Source organism: Balearica regulorum, chromosome 2, assembly GCF_011004875.1.
Source record: "Balearica regulorum gibbericeps isolate bBalReg1 chromosome 2, bBalReg1.pri, whole genome shotgun sequence".
Classification (NCBI taxonomy): domain Eukaryota; kingdom Metazoa; phylum Chordata; class Aves; order Gruiformes; family Gruidae; genus Balearica; species Balearica regulorum.
The window spans coordinates 647,613-665,732 of record NC_046185.1 but is presented as its reverse complement, the minus strand read 5'-3'; the positions used below and the strand labels follow the sequence as shown (position 1 = coordinate 665,732).

General features: G+C 43.9%; 1 protein-coding gene across 37 annotated transcripts in view; it reads right to left on the bottom strand.

The window, feature by feature from the left end:
- The window catches only part of SCRIB (scribble planar cell polarity protein), a 113,426-nt gene that overhangs the window by 12,218 nt on the left and 83,088 nt on the right, over positions 1-18,120 (bottom strand). For 13 of the 37 annotated variants that reach the window (XM_075743118.1, XM_075743104.1, XM_075743093.1 and 10 more), the window contains 10 exons: positions 17,979-18,047; positions 14,597-14,647; positions 13,968-14,009; positions 12,962-13,090; positions 11,110-11,217; positions 7,871-7,918; positions 7,457-7,622; positions 5,641-5,809; positions 4,004-4,093; positions 3,505-3,693 (listed from right to left, as the gene is read on the bottom strand). In XM_075743118.1, coding sequence (XP_075599233.1) covers positions 3,505-3,693; positions 4,004-4,093; positions 5,641-5,809; positions 7,457-7,622; positions 7,871-7,918; positions 11,110-11,217; positions 12,962-13,090; positions 13,968-14,009; positions 14,597-14,647; positions 17,979-18,047 — 1,061 coding nt within the window. The remainder of the gene's footprint in view (positions 1-3,504; positions 3,694-4,003; positions 4,094-5,640; positions 5,810-7,456; positions 7,623-7,870; positions 7,919-11,109; positions 11,218-12,961; positions 13,091-13,967; positions 14,010-14,596; positions 14,648-17,978; positions 18,048-18,120) is intronic. The other 24 variants (XM_075743121.1, XM_075743123.1, XM_075743106.1 and 21 more) reach the window with 8 other exon arrangements.

Here is an 18,120-nt window from a genome sequence, read left to right as displayed (position 1 = left end):
TGATTGTGTGTGCCCAGAACACTTATGTAGCATGGGTCCCAGTGTGTTTGTCCCAACAGAGCACAGGGGTGTGTGCTGGGGGGGGGAAGAGGGACGCATCACATGTCCTGGCAGAGCACTGATGACACGGGGAGAAAAAGGAACGCCCAAGAAGGTGCAAACTGATGGGGGTCACAAGTGACAGCACACAGACCAGAGAACTGGAAAGAAGCAGAAGATAGAAGATTAGAAAGAAAGTAATAAAATCAGTGGCATGCACTTAAAGAAAATATAGGTTATTGAGGCTGCAGCACCATGTGCAGGGCAATACAGTCCTCCCTCCCATACAGCACAGGCAGTGCTGCCTGGGGGCCTCTGGAAGTAAGATCTGAGCTCTGGCTGCCATTGTGTCACTGTGCCTCCTCTAGCAGTTATAGAAGAGGGATCATAAGAAGACCAGATCATCTTGGGAGATCTGTGGTAGCAGGGAACAGTCCATCCTTGTCTTACAAAAAGGAACACATTATGGTGACTGACTGATTCCTGCCAATGCCAAAATAAGCCTTAACCCTGCCCAGGGAATCAGCCAGACACTTCTCCAAGAACTGAATAAAAAGCTACACCTTGGCATCAGGAGCAGAATGGAGCTGAGGACCTGGTCTACAGAACTTAAAAGCAGTAACACTGGATCTGATACCTGAAAAGCAAGACAGCTGCAAGCAGCTTCTCCTTGTCATGTATTCTTACCTCTAAAAGGCTCTCCCTTCACTAGTTCATTTTCCATGAACAAAACAGACTTAGAAAAGAAGAGACTGATGGTTTGGAATGCAGGGATCTCTCTCCTGCCCATAGTGGACAAAACCACTCTACTCAATGCTCACTAACCCTTCTACAGTGTAATGTAGAACTTTTACTGTGCCCTAAGCAATTTCAACAAAATCCTAGATAACCCAAAAGCATAGTCAGCTGTACAGTAATGTTTAGGAGCAAATCATGTGATCACCTAAAAAAATCCTGACACCCCCACCCTGAATTTTTCAGATTTATCTGCTGGCAACAGCAACAAGTTCATGGGAGAACACAGAGTCCTGAGGAAAGTGGTGTACGTTCTGTGACAAGAGCAACGTCCTTGTAATGGCTTTGCTTTCAAAGGTTTGCACAGGCAATGTCATGTTTCTCCTTTCTACACCCATCTTAAACAAAACTTTTATTACAGTATTCCTTGGATATGTTAATGCTTAGGAGGAATCACAGCTGACATTACCTCATAAAGCCTGCTCCATCGTATTAGGAAATATGCATGGGAACTAGAGGCACAAGAGACAGTCCTGTGTATCTAATTGGGAAGGGATGATAGATCAGTCTCTACTGCCTCTCCCAGCACAGTGATGCTGATTTTCAGAAGGAAAAGCCCGATGGACAACTTCTGTTTTGTTGGATCAAATACAACAGTGCAGCTTTTTGGTTTTTAGGTGCAAAAACTGAGCAGCAACTATGTGCAAGATGTCTATTCCTGATGACACTGTGGTGCTTACACAGCATCATATTGACAGTTTTTAATGTATTCGATGCTCATAGCCTTTCTGTGAGACACAGAAGTACTATTACAGCCCTCCCTCTGTGCATCTGCAGCACAGAGGGACTTAGTGACCTGGTCCAACATCCTAAGGAAGTACATGCCAGAGCAAGAATCTGGATCTGGTCATCTCAGTCTCAGTCAGCCTCTTCTGAGCGATGGTTTGTAACCACACATTTGGCTCCACAACACCTGCACGGCTTCTAGCCCTATAACACAAGGGCAATGTGTCTGTTTCGGCAGGCATTGTTTATAAATTCTCTTCCACTTGTATTTTTGTAAAAGGGTCATTCCTGGCTTAACGTGAAAATACAGAACTTCCATTTGAAAATGATGACACCTGAAAAGTTATGACACAGAAACCATGGGGAACAGCACCAACTAGAACAGTTGTGAGATGCTAAATACAGCAGAACATTCAGTGAATCAGAGTGCCAGACAGAATCCCACAGTATTTGGAGCATGAAACAATAGCAGAGGGCGGAAACAATCCTGCCAGAGCACACACCGTTGACATCCTGACTCATCACTGTGCCTGTATGCAGGTAGCCCCATTAGTGGGGAGCCAGGGGAGGAGAGATTACTAAGTATAGACTCACAGAGTTATTCAGATTGGAAGGGACCTCTGGAGGTCATCTGATCCAAAAACTGCTCAAAGCAGGGCCAGCGTCAAAGGTCTAAGAAATGTGCTACAAGATGACAGAAATCAATCTCTTCTAAATCAAGGTCCCATATAACAAACACTGCCTTTCCAGTGACCTGTTCAGCTTTCTGACATCACAGGGCAGTGCAGTGAAACTAAAGCAGTGCATCAGAAAAAATATTCCAGCTGAGACAGACCAGCTGAAAGACTCATCCAAGGCAAAGAGTTGGAGCATACCAAGAAAGTTTGTCTTGAAGGGCAAAAGCCCTGGTACTAGGAACATTAGTCCAGCTTTAAATAAACCATAAGCAGATCTGTTACATGATCAAGTAACAATTGGAAGCTTTGTACCCTCAAAGCCCTAGATAATTAGCCAGCTCTCATTGAGGATTCCGCTATACATTTCTTCATCCTCAGAGCTTCCCCAGACGATGACAGCTTCATTGTCATCCATGTCTAAGCACAAACACTGGAACTGCCAAGTGGTATCACAACTCACGGTAATCGTTCCAGCATCTTATCTAGCAGGCTGGCAAGGATGAGTCACTAGCAGCCCTGTTCCTCTAAAAGCTCTTATTCAAAGCCCAAAAGAGACTGTTTCAGATTGCCCTTTGAATGCCTCCTACAGGAACATTATGGGAAGAAAACTGTAATTAGTTGCAGTAGCAGCTTGACTAATTTTTGAAAGGAATTATATGACACAGTAAATACCTAGACTAGCTTCAAGTTTTAAGTTCTGAGCTAAGGAAGTTCTCTTTCTTCCAAAAGATTTTTTAATCACTCTTTCAGAGCTGATGAAACAGTTTGTGTGGCTAAGAATGCCCTCGTCTTGCTCATTTGTTGGCTTCAGTACGTTTTCCAGTTTAGCAACACTGGATATACGAAATGCTCTTTCTGTTTTTCATTTTCAATATGTCATCTTGCAGCTTCAATAAATATAATCTTTTTCACATGTTACAAAGGAGGTGGGAAGCTGTGTGCTGAGAGGGAAGGAATATATTCACCATCACATAAAGGTGTTTAAGTTCTGTTTTTTATAAAGACTCCACTGTCTTCACGGTTATGCAAGCACTGTTGAAATATAAGAGACATCTCACCCATGTAGCTGTCAGAAGCACATGAGCTCAGCCAAGCGGTGGATGCTTTGCACTGTTTGAACAGATACTATATAACCTCCCCTAATATCTGAGGTAGGAAGGCTTGTTTATTCCCTGTTTTTAATACCATGTAATCCAAAAGACATGCAGCAGGTCCCCTTTTCCTGAACTAGCCTAGTGAACAGAACAGTGAAGGTTCTTTGTCTCACCGTGCTGCCCTCCACATTGCTCGTTTCTCTGCCTCCAGAGCACGACGTTCTGCTGGAGAAAGCTCCTTCTCTTGACCACTTAGAAGCTCAGGACTCTGCATTCGCAATCGCTCCTGGTGCCGTCGTTCAGCTTTGGCTGTCCGCACAGGTGCCACTGGATCCCCTGCTCCTGGATATAATGGGCTCAACCTGGGCAGAGAGAGAAACAGTGAGAGGTAGGCTGGCCTGGTCCACCACAACTCTTATCTGCTTGTTTTCAAGATAAAAGGTGATGACCGACACCCCCAATCAACTGTTTAGTACCATACCTAAGGACATCACCTTGGGAGACAGAAGGACATATAATGGAGGTGAGTTTCTCTTAAGAAGTTGGTTCCAATCACATTGACCCTTTCTCCACAAAATCCTTCCTTTTACACCCTATGTCTGCTAAAACAGAGGAGCCATCTGCTCCCTCATCTGGCAGCTCCTAGGCAAAGGATGTTGCTGATCCACTTACCCAGACATAGAGTTGGTTCTCTGGTCAGGCTTGATTCCCTCTTCCAGTGAATTCCTCTGTGAGCTGCTGTTCTCATTGACCTCAGAGGGCCTACAGCAAAACAAGCATGTCAGCTAACAGTACCACAGGGCTGGCACACCCAGGAAAGTTCAGTTTGAAGACACAGCTCTTAATGATTTTGCTTAACAGCTCCTTCTCCATTGCTGCAAGCATTTCCTTGTTGATTCCATAAATGTTCATGCTCTCTAACATCAGAACTCATTTTCTTCATTTGGAGGTCAACCATCCACTTACACACACACACTCTTCAAATGTAATTCATCATGTTTGCTGACAAACTCTCGCACAATTCTAGCCTGGCTCTTTCCAGCTGTCACTATGTGACGGGCAGCCTGGCCGCTTCCAGCTTTTTCCTTTGCTGATCTCAGATATACCTGAATGTTAACAAAGGATGACCCTCCTGGGTTGAGTGCACATCTGGGCTAGGGATGAATCCTGAGTGATTTCAGAACAGTGATTCTCAATGTCGCCACTCTATGCGCAACTGCTTGACACACCGAGGCCTTATGCTCATAACCAAATTATTGCAAACTTCAGATCAGCTGAGCTGTAGTTACCATCTGCACTCAGGTTGTGCACATGCAGATACTACTCAGAATGATCTGTAATGAAAGGAGGTCACACAAGCCTGTCTTTCACAGGTTAAGAACATGCACAGTTACTGTGGCTCAGTTGGCAGTGAGAAAGTTTATCCTGACTCTGAGCCTTTATTTTTACTGCTCAAGTTTATTTTGATTAAATTTCAGTTTCTGTTCTAGCATGACAAGAAATATTTCAAGAAACACAAATTCAGCCTATTCCACTGCCTTGCCTTTGTTCAAGTCTAAACAATAAGCAACTGAAAATCATCTGATGGATCCAGCCTTACTGTTCTCTAACCTTCCACATTTCAATATGAAAACAGTAGGAATAAGTAGGTCTTCACATCAAACCAAAAAAGCTGGTTTGCATTTGGCTGCTTTCCCTCCTTAGAGCTGCCCTGTCAGCACAGGAGGTGGAAGGTCTCAATGCATTTGTTACGTGAGAAGTTCCTCAACAGAGACTGGTCAGAAACAATGGGGAGAAATGAGATTCAAAATGACAGGATAAGTGTTCTCAGCCACTGTAAGACTGACAATAAAAGTGTTTGTGAAGAGAAGAATGTCTGTACCAAAGACTCAGGAGAGAGAGTCAGATAAGGACAGCTTCAGCTTTATTCTAGCGCAACCTTATTTTTAACTGAAGTCTTATGAGAAGCCTTTTCTGATTCCCCAGTTCTATGCCCAAGAATTAGAAAAACAACATCAAGGCAACCTGGAGGACAAGTCCAGGAGAACCAGGAAACAAAAGCCTAAACCCCCTCCAAACATAGGTTCAGCATCAGGGCTTATCTTGGATTAGCTATCTCTAAAAATTAACATCTCTACATACCCAAGTGCACAGCTGAAGGAGCTATTCTTCTGAAAAGAAAAAGCTAGAAAAATCTGCCCATTTTTTATGCTGAATAAGAAATACTGCCCAGCCCTCTTCCCTGAAAATTATTGCTACTGGGACACCTCTGACACGTGGGTGGTACTGAGCTACCAGTCTTGTCTTACCGAGTTGCTGGGGCCTGGATGCTCCTTCCATTTAGTCTCTCTATCTTGTACTCAACTCCTTCAATGATGACACTGGACTGCACACTCATCTCAGGCACCTGTTTTACCATCTCATCCTCTTCTGCCTCTTCCTCCAACAGAAGAGTACGTTTCTGCTGCAGTTTTCGAGCTGCCAAAATAAGACAGACTCATCTTACACCACGAAGCACTTGCTAAACCCCCACAAGGATGCAACCTCCAGGCAGGTCCTTATGCTCATCATCCCTGCAATTTGTGCTGGTTTAAGTCCATACCCTCTCCATGGATGCCTTTGTCTCTTCTCCACTCTGCTAATGCTTCAGATACAACAAACTCTACACCATTCCCTCAGTCCCTCTTTCCTTATTCACTAAACTTCCATTCCTGGGCACTCTCTATAGAACAGATTGCCAACAGTACATCATGCTGAGCATACTTATACTCAAACTGGAACTTGTGTGCACACTCTGCCCCCCTCCCCAGAGTGGACTGCCCTAGGAATCTGCATACACATGTTGAGAATGATCTTCCCACTCGCCTCTGGAGGGACCAAAGCCTGGAGTGCTGGTGACAGGCCTCCAACACATGGCAGTGGACCGGGGAACCATTAGGCAGGAAGACATATAGGTCACAAGAGGATCAGGGACAAAAGGGGCCAGAGAGCAGGCCGCTGTCTGCAGGCAGGTATTCTGCAGGCAACCAGTCACCAGCGGTGTTCCTCAGGGCTCAATTCTAGGGCCAGTTCTGTTCAATACTTTTATCAACGATCTGGATGCAGGAGTTGAATGCACCATTAGCAAATTTTCTGACAATACCGAACTGGGAGGTGCTGCTGACTCTCGAGGGACATGAGGCCTTAGAGAGAGATTGGGTAATCATCAATGGCATGAAATTTAACAAGAATAAACGCCAGATTGTGCACCTGGGACAGAGTAACTCTGGACACAGTATAAATTTGGAGAGGAGTGGCTGGAGACCAGCCCTGCAGAAAGGGATCTGGGGGTGGTGGCTGGCAGCAGGCTCAACAGGAGTCAGCAATGTGCCCAAGAGGGCAAACTGCACCCTGGGGTGCATCAAACAGTATAACCAGCTGGTCACAAGAGGGAATTATCCTGCTGTATTTAGTGTTGGTATGGCCTCACCTCGAAAACCGTATGTGGTGCTGGGCCCCACCGTTTAAGAAGGAAGTGAAGGCCCTTGAATGTGTCCAGAGGAGGGCAACAAAGCTGGTGATGGGCTGTAAGGCATGTCCTGTGAGAGGCAGCTGAGGACTCTGGGTTTGTCTAGTTTGGAGAAAACGGGGCTGAGGGGCAACCTCATCGCTCTCTGCAGCTTCCTGAGGAGGGGACATGGAGAGGGAGGTGCTGAGCTCTTCTCCCTGGGATCCAGGGACAGGATGTCTGGGAATGGTTCAAAGCTGCGCCAGGGAGGTTGAGACTGGACCCATCTCTTTAGTGAGAGGGTGATCAAACACTGGAAGAGGCTTCCTGGAGAGGTGGTCGATGCCCCAAGCCTGTCAGTGTTTAAGAGGTGTTTGGACAATGCCCTTAATACCATTCTCTAACGTTTGGTCAGTCCGGAAATGGTCAGACTAGAGGAATTGTTGTAGGTCCTTTCCAACTGAACTATTCTATTCTCACCTGTCTACCATAACTGCAAAGTAATAAAACTGAAGCCTTATGAACCACACATGGGTTTTTACAAGTGCTGGATTTCTGGTGCGTGTGCTCTCTCATGCCTCCCATGGAGAAAGGATTCACTTAACAGGCCAAATTTCCTTACACAGGTATCAACATACCTTCCTCTTCTTTCATTTTCTTCAGGTCATCTTCTCCTACCAGTGAGACACGCTTGGGAGGCTTATCCATCTGCTGTTGCTTCACTTCAATTTCAAAATACTTCTGCCTCTCGCGGAAGGATCTCTGCTCAGGGCTGTGCAGTCCACTAGGGCTGTGCGTGGCCACCTGCAAGAGCCACACCGGCACTGCCCACAGGGCGACCAAGCCAAACCTCCCTCCCCACATCATTCCCCAATGCATGCCCCACACCTGCCCACCCCAGCCACGTGCTCCAACACCCTCTTCCTCCTCCCTACCTCCCCCCCAGCACCCACGTGCCCATGCTGTGATCCTGTCTCCACATCAACAGTCCTGAAAGCCTGAATCCTCTGCGTGTCCCCATCCTACTTCCAGCTCCAGCCACCAGAACTCACCTCCAGGGCAGTTTTGGGATTCTCTGTGCTGGTCTGACCAGGCAGTTCCTACGAAGACAGAGAAGTAGGCACATTCTAAAAAGAAAGTTTTCTACCACCACTCCTGCCCTCCAGCCAAGTGTCACCAATGCCACCTAAACAGCAGCAGTCACAGACACTAGCTGATGGACTGGCTCACAACACAGTCCCAGAATTAACAAAGACAATGTCACTTTAGGCTTAGCAATTGTGAGTACTAAGGATTTACATTAAATTGAAGGCAAAACAGAAAGAGATGGTGACAACTTTTAAAGGGGCAGAAACTGAAAAACATGGGGAAAGAGGTAAAGAACAGGAGCAGAGGGCTTAGCTTAAGATGGACGAGGCTTTAAATCAAAGACGCAACTATCAAAAATTTACTTCTAAGAAGTGGAAGCACCATCAGAAAGGAAGTAAATCTGTATTTACCAGAATAAATAACTGAATATTGGATGAGTAGAATTACAAGGAGCAGAAAAATAAATCGATCCACCAAATCCATCTGTCAACCAGAAATCAGTAAGGGTAAAATGAGAACTGCCAAAAACTTATTTAAATATGGAAGCTTTTTAATTATACAAATGAAAAGGAACCATAAGAAGAAAGCAAGTAGACTACCCTCAACTTTATTCAAATGCACTCCAAAAACTAACAGAAAGTTTTCATTTTATATAAGTAATGAGCACAATAAGAGAGAAAGGAAGAAGAAAAAAAAGGCTTCTAGCTAAGAAGCAAACGTATGGAAATAGAAATTATTGCTGCTAACACAGAAGAAAACCTAAGCGCTCAGTACACTCACCTGCAGGGACAAGATAATCACTATTGAACAATTCTGAATAAAATTATTTGTGGAACTGCAAGTCTTACATGCATGGAATTTTAATTGACTTGTTTAATTGGGTGGCAGTTCATGTCTAAAAATAGCTAATATATTCTTAAAAATCAAGAAGCAGGCAAAAATAATTTGAGCAGCAGAGCTATCAGTCTGTTCAATTTCAACAGGACAAATATTCATGGATTAATATAATTAAAACAAAAATAAATCAAAAAGATTAACATGGAACAGGTGCAATGAAGATTAATCTATATTCTCCTTTGATAATATAAATACATTTTGAAACAAAGGAACTGAATAGATTTGCCTGAGAATTCAAAGATCAGTTTTGTGACTAATCTTGCTTAACATTTTCATTGCCAAATTTGACTCAGAAACCAGGAAGGTGTCAATAAAATTTGTGAATGGCAAAGACCAGAATACAGATTCACAGAAAAGCAGAGTTGTCTGAGACCTCTGCAAACTATTTCATTCATCCCGCTCCACTGAATGGGGACAAACATTGTCAAAATTCAAAACAGTGTGGAATATCAACCTGGAATGACAGGTTGTTTTGAGGAGGATGAAAAGAATTTAATTTAATAATGCAAAATACAAGGTGATCTACTTCAGAATCAGTCATTGTTTCTTAAACCACAGTACATCAGCTAGAGACTATGAAGCTGGAGAAATCATCTGTGTACAAGATACAATCTGACTCATGGACTTAGGTCATCTAATGTGTCACAGATGCCAAGAGAGACAATTCCACTTCATCCTGGACTTAGCTAACAACTTCCCTGAGCTTCTACCGACAGTCATCTAATTCTGAGTAAATCAGTATATAAAGCTAAAATGGCCAAAAATCAACCCTACAAACAGTAAAGAAAAACTTGTGACCCTTATTAATTTACCAAACCAGAGCAATATAAGGCCAGATGAGCACTAACACAGGACAAGGTAGACAGTGGGAGGACAGGATTAGCTCAGATGTAACACAAAGTTGCTGTCACAAGTCACTGCAGAATAGCCATAGCTCCCAGTATAGCATGATTATGAAAAAGGTGAGTGTGATCTATTGACAAGGAAAGGTAGTGTCAATTAAGATTCAGAAAGAAAGAAAGAAAGAAAGAAACAAACAAACAAACAAACCCCCAATACCACAATAGAAAGAAATCTGTGAAATAGGGTATCTTGTTTGCATCAAAGATGTGCCAGCAAGAATTCAGATGGGAACAGGCAAAGAGGAAAGCAATAAGATGATTAAGAGAACAGAAGGTCTTTTGAAACACGAGGTGTCAAAGGGGACAGTGTTGTGCTTCTTTAGTTTAGTAACTGAAGTGATAGCATGATTGCCTATAAACAGCTCCAGAGACTTTGCATAACTGGAGCACTGCCATGCATTGATATGAGCTCTTCAGGAAGGACAAGCAGGGAAGACAGTGTGGGTGATGCCTCAACAATACGCTGGAGAGCAGCCAGCAGGGTCCGGGGAAGCAATCCTTTCTCTCTATTCAGCACTTACAAGAGCAGTGTGCCCAGTTTGGGACTCCCCAGTACAAGAATGCCACTAACAAACTGCAGCATGTCAACTGGAACACCATCAAAATGATTTAGGGGGCTGCAGGACATGACATTTAAAAACAGGCTCAGAAGACTGTGCTTGTTCAGCCTGGAAAAGAGGAGGCTTAGAAGAGGGGGATCTCATTCCTATACTCAACTTCCCAGAGGGGGGTTACAGAGCACAAGGTCAGACTTCTCAGAGATGCACAGCAAAAGGATGAGAGGCAACAGACACAAGTTGTGGTAAAAGAAATTCTGATAAAACATATAGAAAAAAAAAACACCTCTTCACAGTGATGTCAGAATCCCCATTTTTGGAAATTCAGAACTCAAGTCAACTGGGCCTGAGCAACCTCATACAACTTCACAGGTTGCCCTGTTTTGCATGGAGGATCAAGGCATACAACCTCATTTAGCCTGAATGGTTCCGTGATTCAAATACATGGAGGGGAGAAGGATTAGTTCCAATTATGTTAAAGATCAAATTCTAACAAAAAATTTTTCAGAACAGGTTTAGCCTGGCCCTGGAATCTGGAAGTTCAGAGAGTTTCTTTATATCACAATAGTACAGATATAGAACAGCATCCTAATGTCCGGGGAGAATAACAGTGATGTGAAATTCATGAGCTTTCAGGACTTGGTTTGTTTATGGACAGGACTCTGCGGGGTGACTATCTGCAACTCCAAGTTCCAAGGGATGTCCCTCATTCATGACAGCTTTCTTTGGAGGAAACAAATCACTACCTCCTTCCTATTCTCACACTTCCCTTGCTCACCTGCAATGCTCAATCTTCTGTTTGTACCACTGTTTGTGTAACATCCCCCCCCAGCCAGCACTAGTTACCTGTGTCTCGAGCAGAGGGTGTGACAAGGGCACTGCTGCAAAGGTCTTGTATGCTTGCTTGACATTGATGGGGATCTCGTCAGGAGAGGGTGGTGAAGGTGGCTTTTGCTACAGGGACACAGAAAGAAGGTAAAGATAACCACAGGTGTTACAAAAAAACCAAATATGGGAGAAAACACAGCACAACTCTCAGCCTGCAAAGTGTGAAGAGTGGAATATATAAGGGACAGTTCCTGCAGCCTTGGGCAGAAACATGAGCAGCATATTGTATACATGCTATATACAGCAGCACATGTATCACAGCCTCATTTTATTTCTTGGATGGTGGAGGAATGATACTTCTGGTGGTACAGATCCTCACTGACTTGACCAGAATTTTGTCACCGATCTCTTGGCCAAGGGGCCATATTGCTGTCGCAGTCCTTAAGGATTTCCACCCAATTCAACTAGCCTGTGCCTACCTGAATCAGTGGGCTTTTGGGGCTGGAATAGGACAGCTGTACAGTTGACTCTGACCCCAACTTAGGGCTGAACAAGCCACACTTAGTTTATTAGAAAATTAAAGATAAGCTCTGGCCTTATCTGGCATTTCTGACTAAAGGGGTCTTCTTCACGGGAAGGGATCTATTAGTCTCATTTGGTTTTTGCAGTGGCTATTGTACTTCTGTTTATGACCAGTGTGTACTTCTATGTACTTCGAGGCTAATGGTCACAGTCTCCTAATCCAAAGTGGCAACCCATTCAGGGATCTATAATCTGGAGAAGAATTGCCTTTGATCTCAAATTTTCCCTTCACAGAATTCCACTTACTCAGAAACATCTGATAAGGTCCAAAAGGACCCTCCTGCTGCTTGTCACTGGTCTTTTCCTCATCTATCTTCCCGACCTCTCCTATCCCATTCAAGGAGGAAGAAGGGTTGTGATGACCTGCTCAAAGCATCACAGAAATGAATGGGAGTAGGGGGGAAAGGACACCACCACCTTCCTTTCTACTAGAAAGCAAATTCCCTTTAGTTGCTTCATTCTTTCAATCCCTCTAGCTGCACTAACTCAGTTTCAGGTGTTTGTGTTTTTTCTTTGTCCTGGACTGAGGCTAAGTTATGTTGCTGTATCATGTTCCCTTCTGCATAGGCTAAATAACAGCACATCGAGATCAGAAGAGATTGTAAAATATGTGAATCTTGGCCAATTACATGGATTATATATAGCTGTTTGTCTGCAAATCGAGTCTCTAATTTGGTATCATGTCATACAAGCTTCAATAAAAAGAGAAAAGCTATATTACAGGTATACAAGTCTTCCGTCATGACAAAGACCAAAATACCTAAATCTTTCTCTCCCATCAACATACAGGCCAGGGAATATGAACCTTTCAAAAACAATAATTTTGCAAATCATAAAACTTGTTATCAGCAAGATGGTATTGGCTTTTGCTCCAAGATGCAAGACATTGATAGACAAAGATTCTGAAAGATGCCTCAACAGAAGGCAACACTTCATAAATAAGGATCTACAACTGTAACTGCTCTGGAGATTTCAGCCACAATACAGTTTCAACAATGCTAACTTCTTGAATGGGTAAGTGAAGACACATGGCAGGCTGGCGAGGCTCATCTATGTTAGAAAACTGAATAGGATGCACTGACCATGACTCTGCTTGTCAAGAGTATGGGTTCCTACCCAGGACATCCAGACCGATGCATAAACAAGACCAGCCTCAGCTAAGGCACGTGATCTTTAAACTACAAAATCACCACTAGGAGGGTGTGTTCAGCCTACCCACCAGAAAAAGTGGCACTATAGCAACCTATGGCAGATAGAGCTTAGCATGAAGGAACTGCAGGCCACTTACAGAGTTCTGGATATTGAAGCACAGCTCAGGTTGCTGGAAGGGATTGGGGCTGTCCCCGTCCTCTGAATTATGTGAGGCTGCATTTTGTCGCACTCGGGAAAGAGGCTGAATGACGCCTGGCTTGGTCTGCTTGTGTCAATGCCACACAACATGGGGAAGGGGGGGGGTGGGGGAGAGAGAGAGAGAAAGAGAAGAAAAGTGAGCAGTTAGGGCAGCAAGATGTCTCTGCCATGCAAGTGAATAAGACAGATCCATGCATCTGAGCTCAACTCCTCAGCTGTGCTGCTGACTCCAGGTACCAGACTGGGAGGGAGAGCTACTGAAGCAAACACTAAACAATGCTTCTAGTGCAAGTATTTTAGACAGGCAAAGAGATTCAGACAAGTCAGGGTCACAAGAGGACCAATGGGTTACAGATAAGTCTGGGACATAATGAAAAATCTGCCACACAAGTAGCAGCTGCAAGGGTCAGAGGGGTATGGCATGAGTATGTCAAAACTTGAAGTACATAAGCAACATGAATGGAAGATGCAGTAGGGAAACATCAGCCAGGAAGGGGTATTGTCAAAAGCTAGGGATGAAAATTAACTGAGACTCAGCTAGGGCTCCAGTTAGAAATGCAGACAGAAGAGCAGAGACAAGAGTCTGAGATTTGACCTAGGTGTCATCACTGTTGGATGTTGTGTGGAAGCCAACAAAACATCTAATACGAAGTAAAAGCAGGAATTGAGTAAGCCAGCAAAAACTACATGAGTGAAAGCTGCAAGGCTAAACAAGAATAAAAGCTGCAAAACCACTTGCATTAAGTTTTCGAATTGACAATATTTAAGACAGTGCATTTATACAAACTTGAGATATAGTGGAGGACTGAAGAAAACAGAATAGGAGCCAACAGTGAGACTTGCAGGGCTGGAAGTGAGCACACACAGAAGGAAGAGGCAAACTCTATGTGCTGGAGAATGCACAGGGACACTACTCTAAGTAGTACGTAATACGATGTACTTACTGATTTACTGTCATCCTGTGATGTAATGAAGTTAATGGAAGCCTGAAAACAGAAATACCGGTGTAAATTTGGAGTCCATACAGGAAGCCTTTAGTTTGCTCCATACAAAAAGAAATACAAAACTCCGAAGCCTTCCCCTGCCCCGTCACCCACCCTATACAGGGAAAAGCCCCCAACTACTCTACCTTCTTCTCCACGTGGGGAGCAGCCCAGAGCCCACCCACAAGAGCTTCTCCCAGTTCCTCTGTTATGTGAGAAGGCACTCACAACTCTCTCTGCACATCTCCAGGCACTGACCCTCATCTTTCTCCTCTCCACTCCAGCTCCAGTGGTCCTGGCCCTTGTTTACATTCCCTGCCCCCTGCACTTGCTACTAAGCTTAAGCAAAGCCATCAGCACCACAGCTTCTCTGCCAGGAAGCGTTCACAGATGCCATCTTAGCAGTGGCTAGCACGGAACACTTGTGCCTTGGCCTGCCGCCCCAGGCACTGCTCTCCGCAGCGAGCCCTTGGTGCACATCAAGCCCAAGAGCTGGGGAATGCGGAGCCAGAGGAAGGAGCGAAGAGCAGTGGTGCCGGGTGAGAGCAGCATGGAGTAGCAGCGCACACTGCACACCAACAGGCACTTACAAAGCGGGTCTCCCTGCCTGACAGGTGAGCAGGCCGAGGGGCTGCAGGCGTCTGGAGAGGGGCAACACCAGGGAGGATCGTCAGGGGAGAGAATGGGAGAGAAAATGAAGAGACTGGGTTTTCCACATGAGAGGCTGAGACAAGCACCTTTCCCAGAACAGAGACTGCAGTTACCCAGAGCTGTCAGAGTCCCCATACAGCGCCTTGCTGCCTGCCACAGAGAAAGCCCCTCTGCCCACCTTGACATGCACACGCAGACCCACCACAAACACATCCTTCCTCCCCCACCAGAAGCTTGCAGAACTAAAGGCCAGACAAGACCATCATGATGCCAGCCTCAGGACAAAAGATTCAACTTCCCTCAGTAATTCTCTGAGAGGTCTAAAATAAACCTATAAATTCTGGCTGGACTACAAGATGTCAAAACCAAAGCATTTACATTAAAAATAGATGGCAGCAGAGGATTAAAGATGCAATTCCTTGGAACTTCTACTCCGGAGCAACAAACTGAAGGTCAAATCTCCTGAATCCCCAGAAAATGTACAAGGCACAAGGCTAGTGATTGCCCTGCGTCCTTCAGTATTATCTGTTGGACCTGTTCCATTTTGTGTAACATTCATTGTCCAGAGAGAACTAGATCTACCAGATACAGCCTGAACTGACATGCAGGAGACTGCCGCGGAAGGCTCTGATCCAAAAAGTATTAAATCATGTAAACGCAACAGAAGGCTCATGTACAGAATGCAGGGTTGAGAATGCCACAAGCAAGACTAATGGCTCAGCACTGCGACACCAAGGCATCTTCAAGAACAACTGCCAGAGTTGCTAAATCATAACAGTCATAGATCAAATGAGGAAAAAAGGCTATCAAAATGATACACAGACTAGATCTCAGAAGTGAAAGCAGTAAGCAAGCCTGCTGAAGACCTTAAAAGGCTAAAATTAAGGACAAAGACATGAAATGGGCTGTAAAGGCTTTAAGAAATTAATAGATTATCTCTCATAGCATAAACATCTCTGAACAGAGAGATAAATGAGAAAAACAAGAAAAAAGCTGTACAGAGTATTCAATATATTGCTCAAGCTACAGAGAATTCATGATACAACCCCCCTGAAGTGTTAGAAAAGGCTACAAATTACAGCAAGTGCTACATAACAGTGAATTCAAGACATCCAATGTAACATTGGAAAGGCAAATGCCTGCATCTGCAAAAATGTTCCTGGTGTGCTCTTAACTCTGTAGAATTCATTAGTAAGTCCTTGTTTATTCTTCTCAGAGCCCATGGAAGAGGGAGTGAACAGTTTCACCTGGAAAGTTTCCACTGTCAGAGCAGTGACTGCTATGTGAAGACAAAGTGGTCACTGTTGCCACAGGAACTGGATAATGACAAACCATTAGACTCTAAAGACAAACAATTTATCATTCAGCAAAGCCCATCCCTAGCTAGAAGAGCAGATGGCATTATAGCCAGAGGGTTCCTAGTGGCAAGAACGTTGGCACTGAGCCTCCAACGCCAAAACACTGATAACCAAAACTGTCTGGGGTACTATGGAAGTTGTCTATGACAAATTGGAACAAGGGACATTACTTAAAAAAAAATAATAAAAAAATCACAATGAAGGTAGTCAAATATTGGAGCTGGCATCTAGAAAGATGTAGACTTTCCATCTCTTGAAGTGTTAAAAATTTAACTGGACATGGCCTTTAGTAACCTGATCTAATTGGACCTACTCTGAGTGTGGTCTTAGACCAGACCTTCCATCCTGAATCATTCTATGAGCAGCCACATGGCCACCCTTTGGGATTTAGGCTTCTTTTTCAACTGAGAGCTGAGGATTTTTAAAGATGGAGCAAATTAATATCGAGATCTCTTTCTGTTGTAGGAGGAGGAGTATCACCCCGACCCCATTCCTTCTAGATAGAAAGAACTCAAAGAAAATTTGCACTTGTGTCAAAAGGAAAACTTACAGACATACAGCCCAAAAGAAACCTCCAGTCAGTATGTAACTGCTATCAGCAAAGCAAATAAGTAAATATATGCAGCTGGAACAGAAAGCATTGAAATAGTATTACTATAATGAATATATCTTCTAATCTTACTGTGTCCCTGGTGGTCACTCAATTTCAAAAGATGTAAGTACTGAGGGACATGCAAGAAAGGACATGGAAGCAATAGAAGATGGACAGAACTGTTGCTCACTACAGCTCCACTGTCCTATTCACTGCTCCCAGCTGCATGGTCCTGACCCTTCTCCTGAGTCAGTGTTAATTGTCATCTCACCCCAAGATGATGCCATTCATCTCACTAAGCTGAACTAACCTAGAAAAAAGCAGACAGTTTTTGTCCAGTTTACAGAACTGAAATGACTTGGCTGAAGATCAGGTAAGTGCCAGAGCTAGTGGGACCAAATAGTTGGAGACCAATTGCACTCCAAAAGGAGTACAACAGACACAAAATGACTAAGGATAGAGTACAAAGTACAAGTTTCAGTTCATTCCAGCCCTCTAATATAAAAACCAGTAACATGTATTGTAATGACTGTGAAGGGAAAATTTAAAAAAAATAAGTATTAAAAAAATAAGAGTATTTAACTTCAAAAGACTCAACTAACTTGTGAAACCTACTGCCACAGGATGAAAAATGAGATCAAAGACTTAGCAAGATTTAAAAGACAAGATCAGAGTTGATATGAGAAATAAGAATAGCTAGTGAGAATAGATAAAGCTTTCAAACAAACAAAACACCCCTAATAAAATCAAAAGTTACAAGAAATAAACCAACTTCTCATTTCAGAGTGAAAGCTGACCCCTAACCAAACAGTTTTAGAAAATCATTCCCTAAGGGTAGGCTAACCTGTAATTGTCTGCTGCAGGATCCTTCAGTTTTCTTCCAAACAGGTGATGCGAGTTGCCAGCAGCATCACAAAGAGAACTAGGGATCTCTCTGGGAGACCGAGTAGCACTGGTTTACAGACCTGAGACGATTCTCTAAATCCTGACTTCTCCTTTTCTTCTGATATACCAATTGCCAGAATTAAACAGTCTCTGTATAAAGCATTGGTGAGGCCATTCTCAAAAAAGAAAGACAACTACCATTTTGTAGTCACTCAATTCGCCCTGTGAATTAAGTTACCCCTCAGAGCAATAACTTTCCACTGAGTTTATGACTAGCTAATTATACTCCTGGGTCTCTGAGACATTTTGAAAGAGCAGAGTTCTCTAGTTGCCTCCTGTGATGGATACCTCTTCACCTCAAAGGTGTCACTCTCAAGGATGATAATCATACTCAGCTTCCTCTGCCCTTCTGCCCCGGTGCCATCTTGCCTTAGAAGCACGCCTCCCTGCCTTTCCCCATATTGCCTGTCCTGGGGGTAGTCTCACCTGCTGATTACTAGGAGAATAGGGGGTTTCACGCCTGGAATTTCCTGTCCCAGACTCACCAGCAGGAGCCTGCAAGAGAGAAGAAGACAAAGCTAGATAAGTTATTGTACAGCAGCAACTTCCATGCCACTCCCTTAGCAGT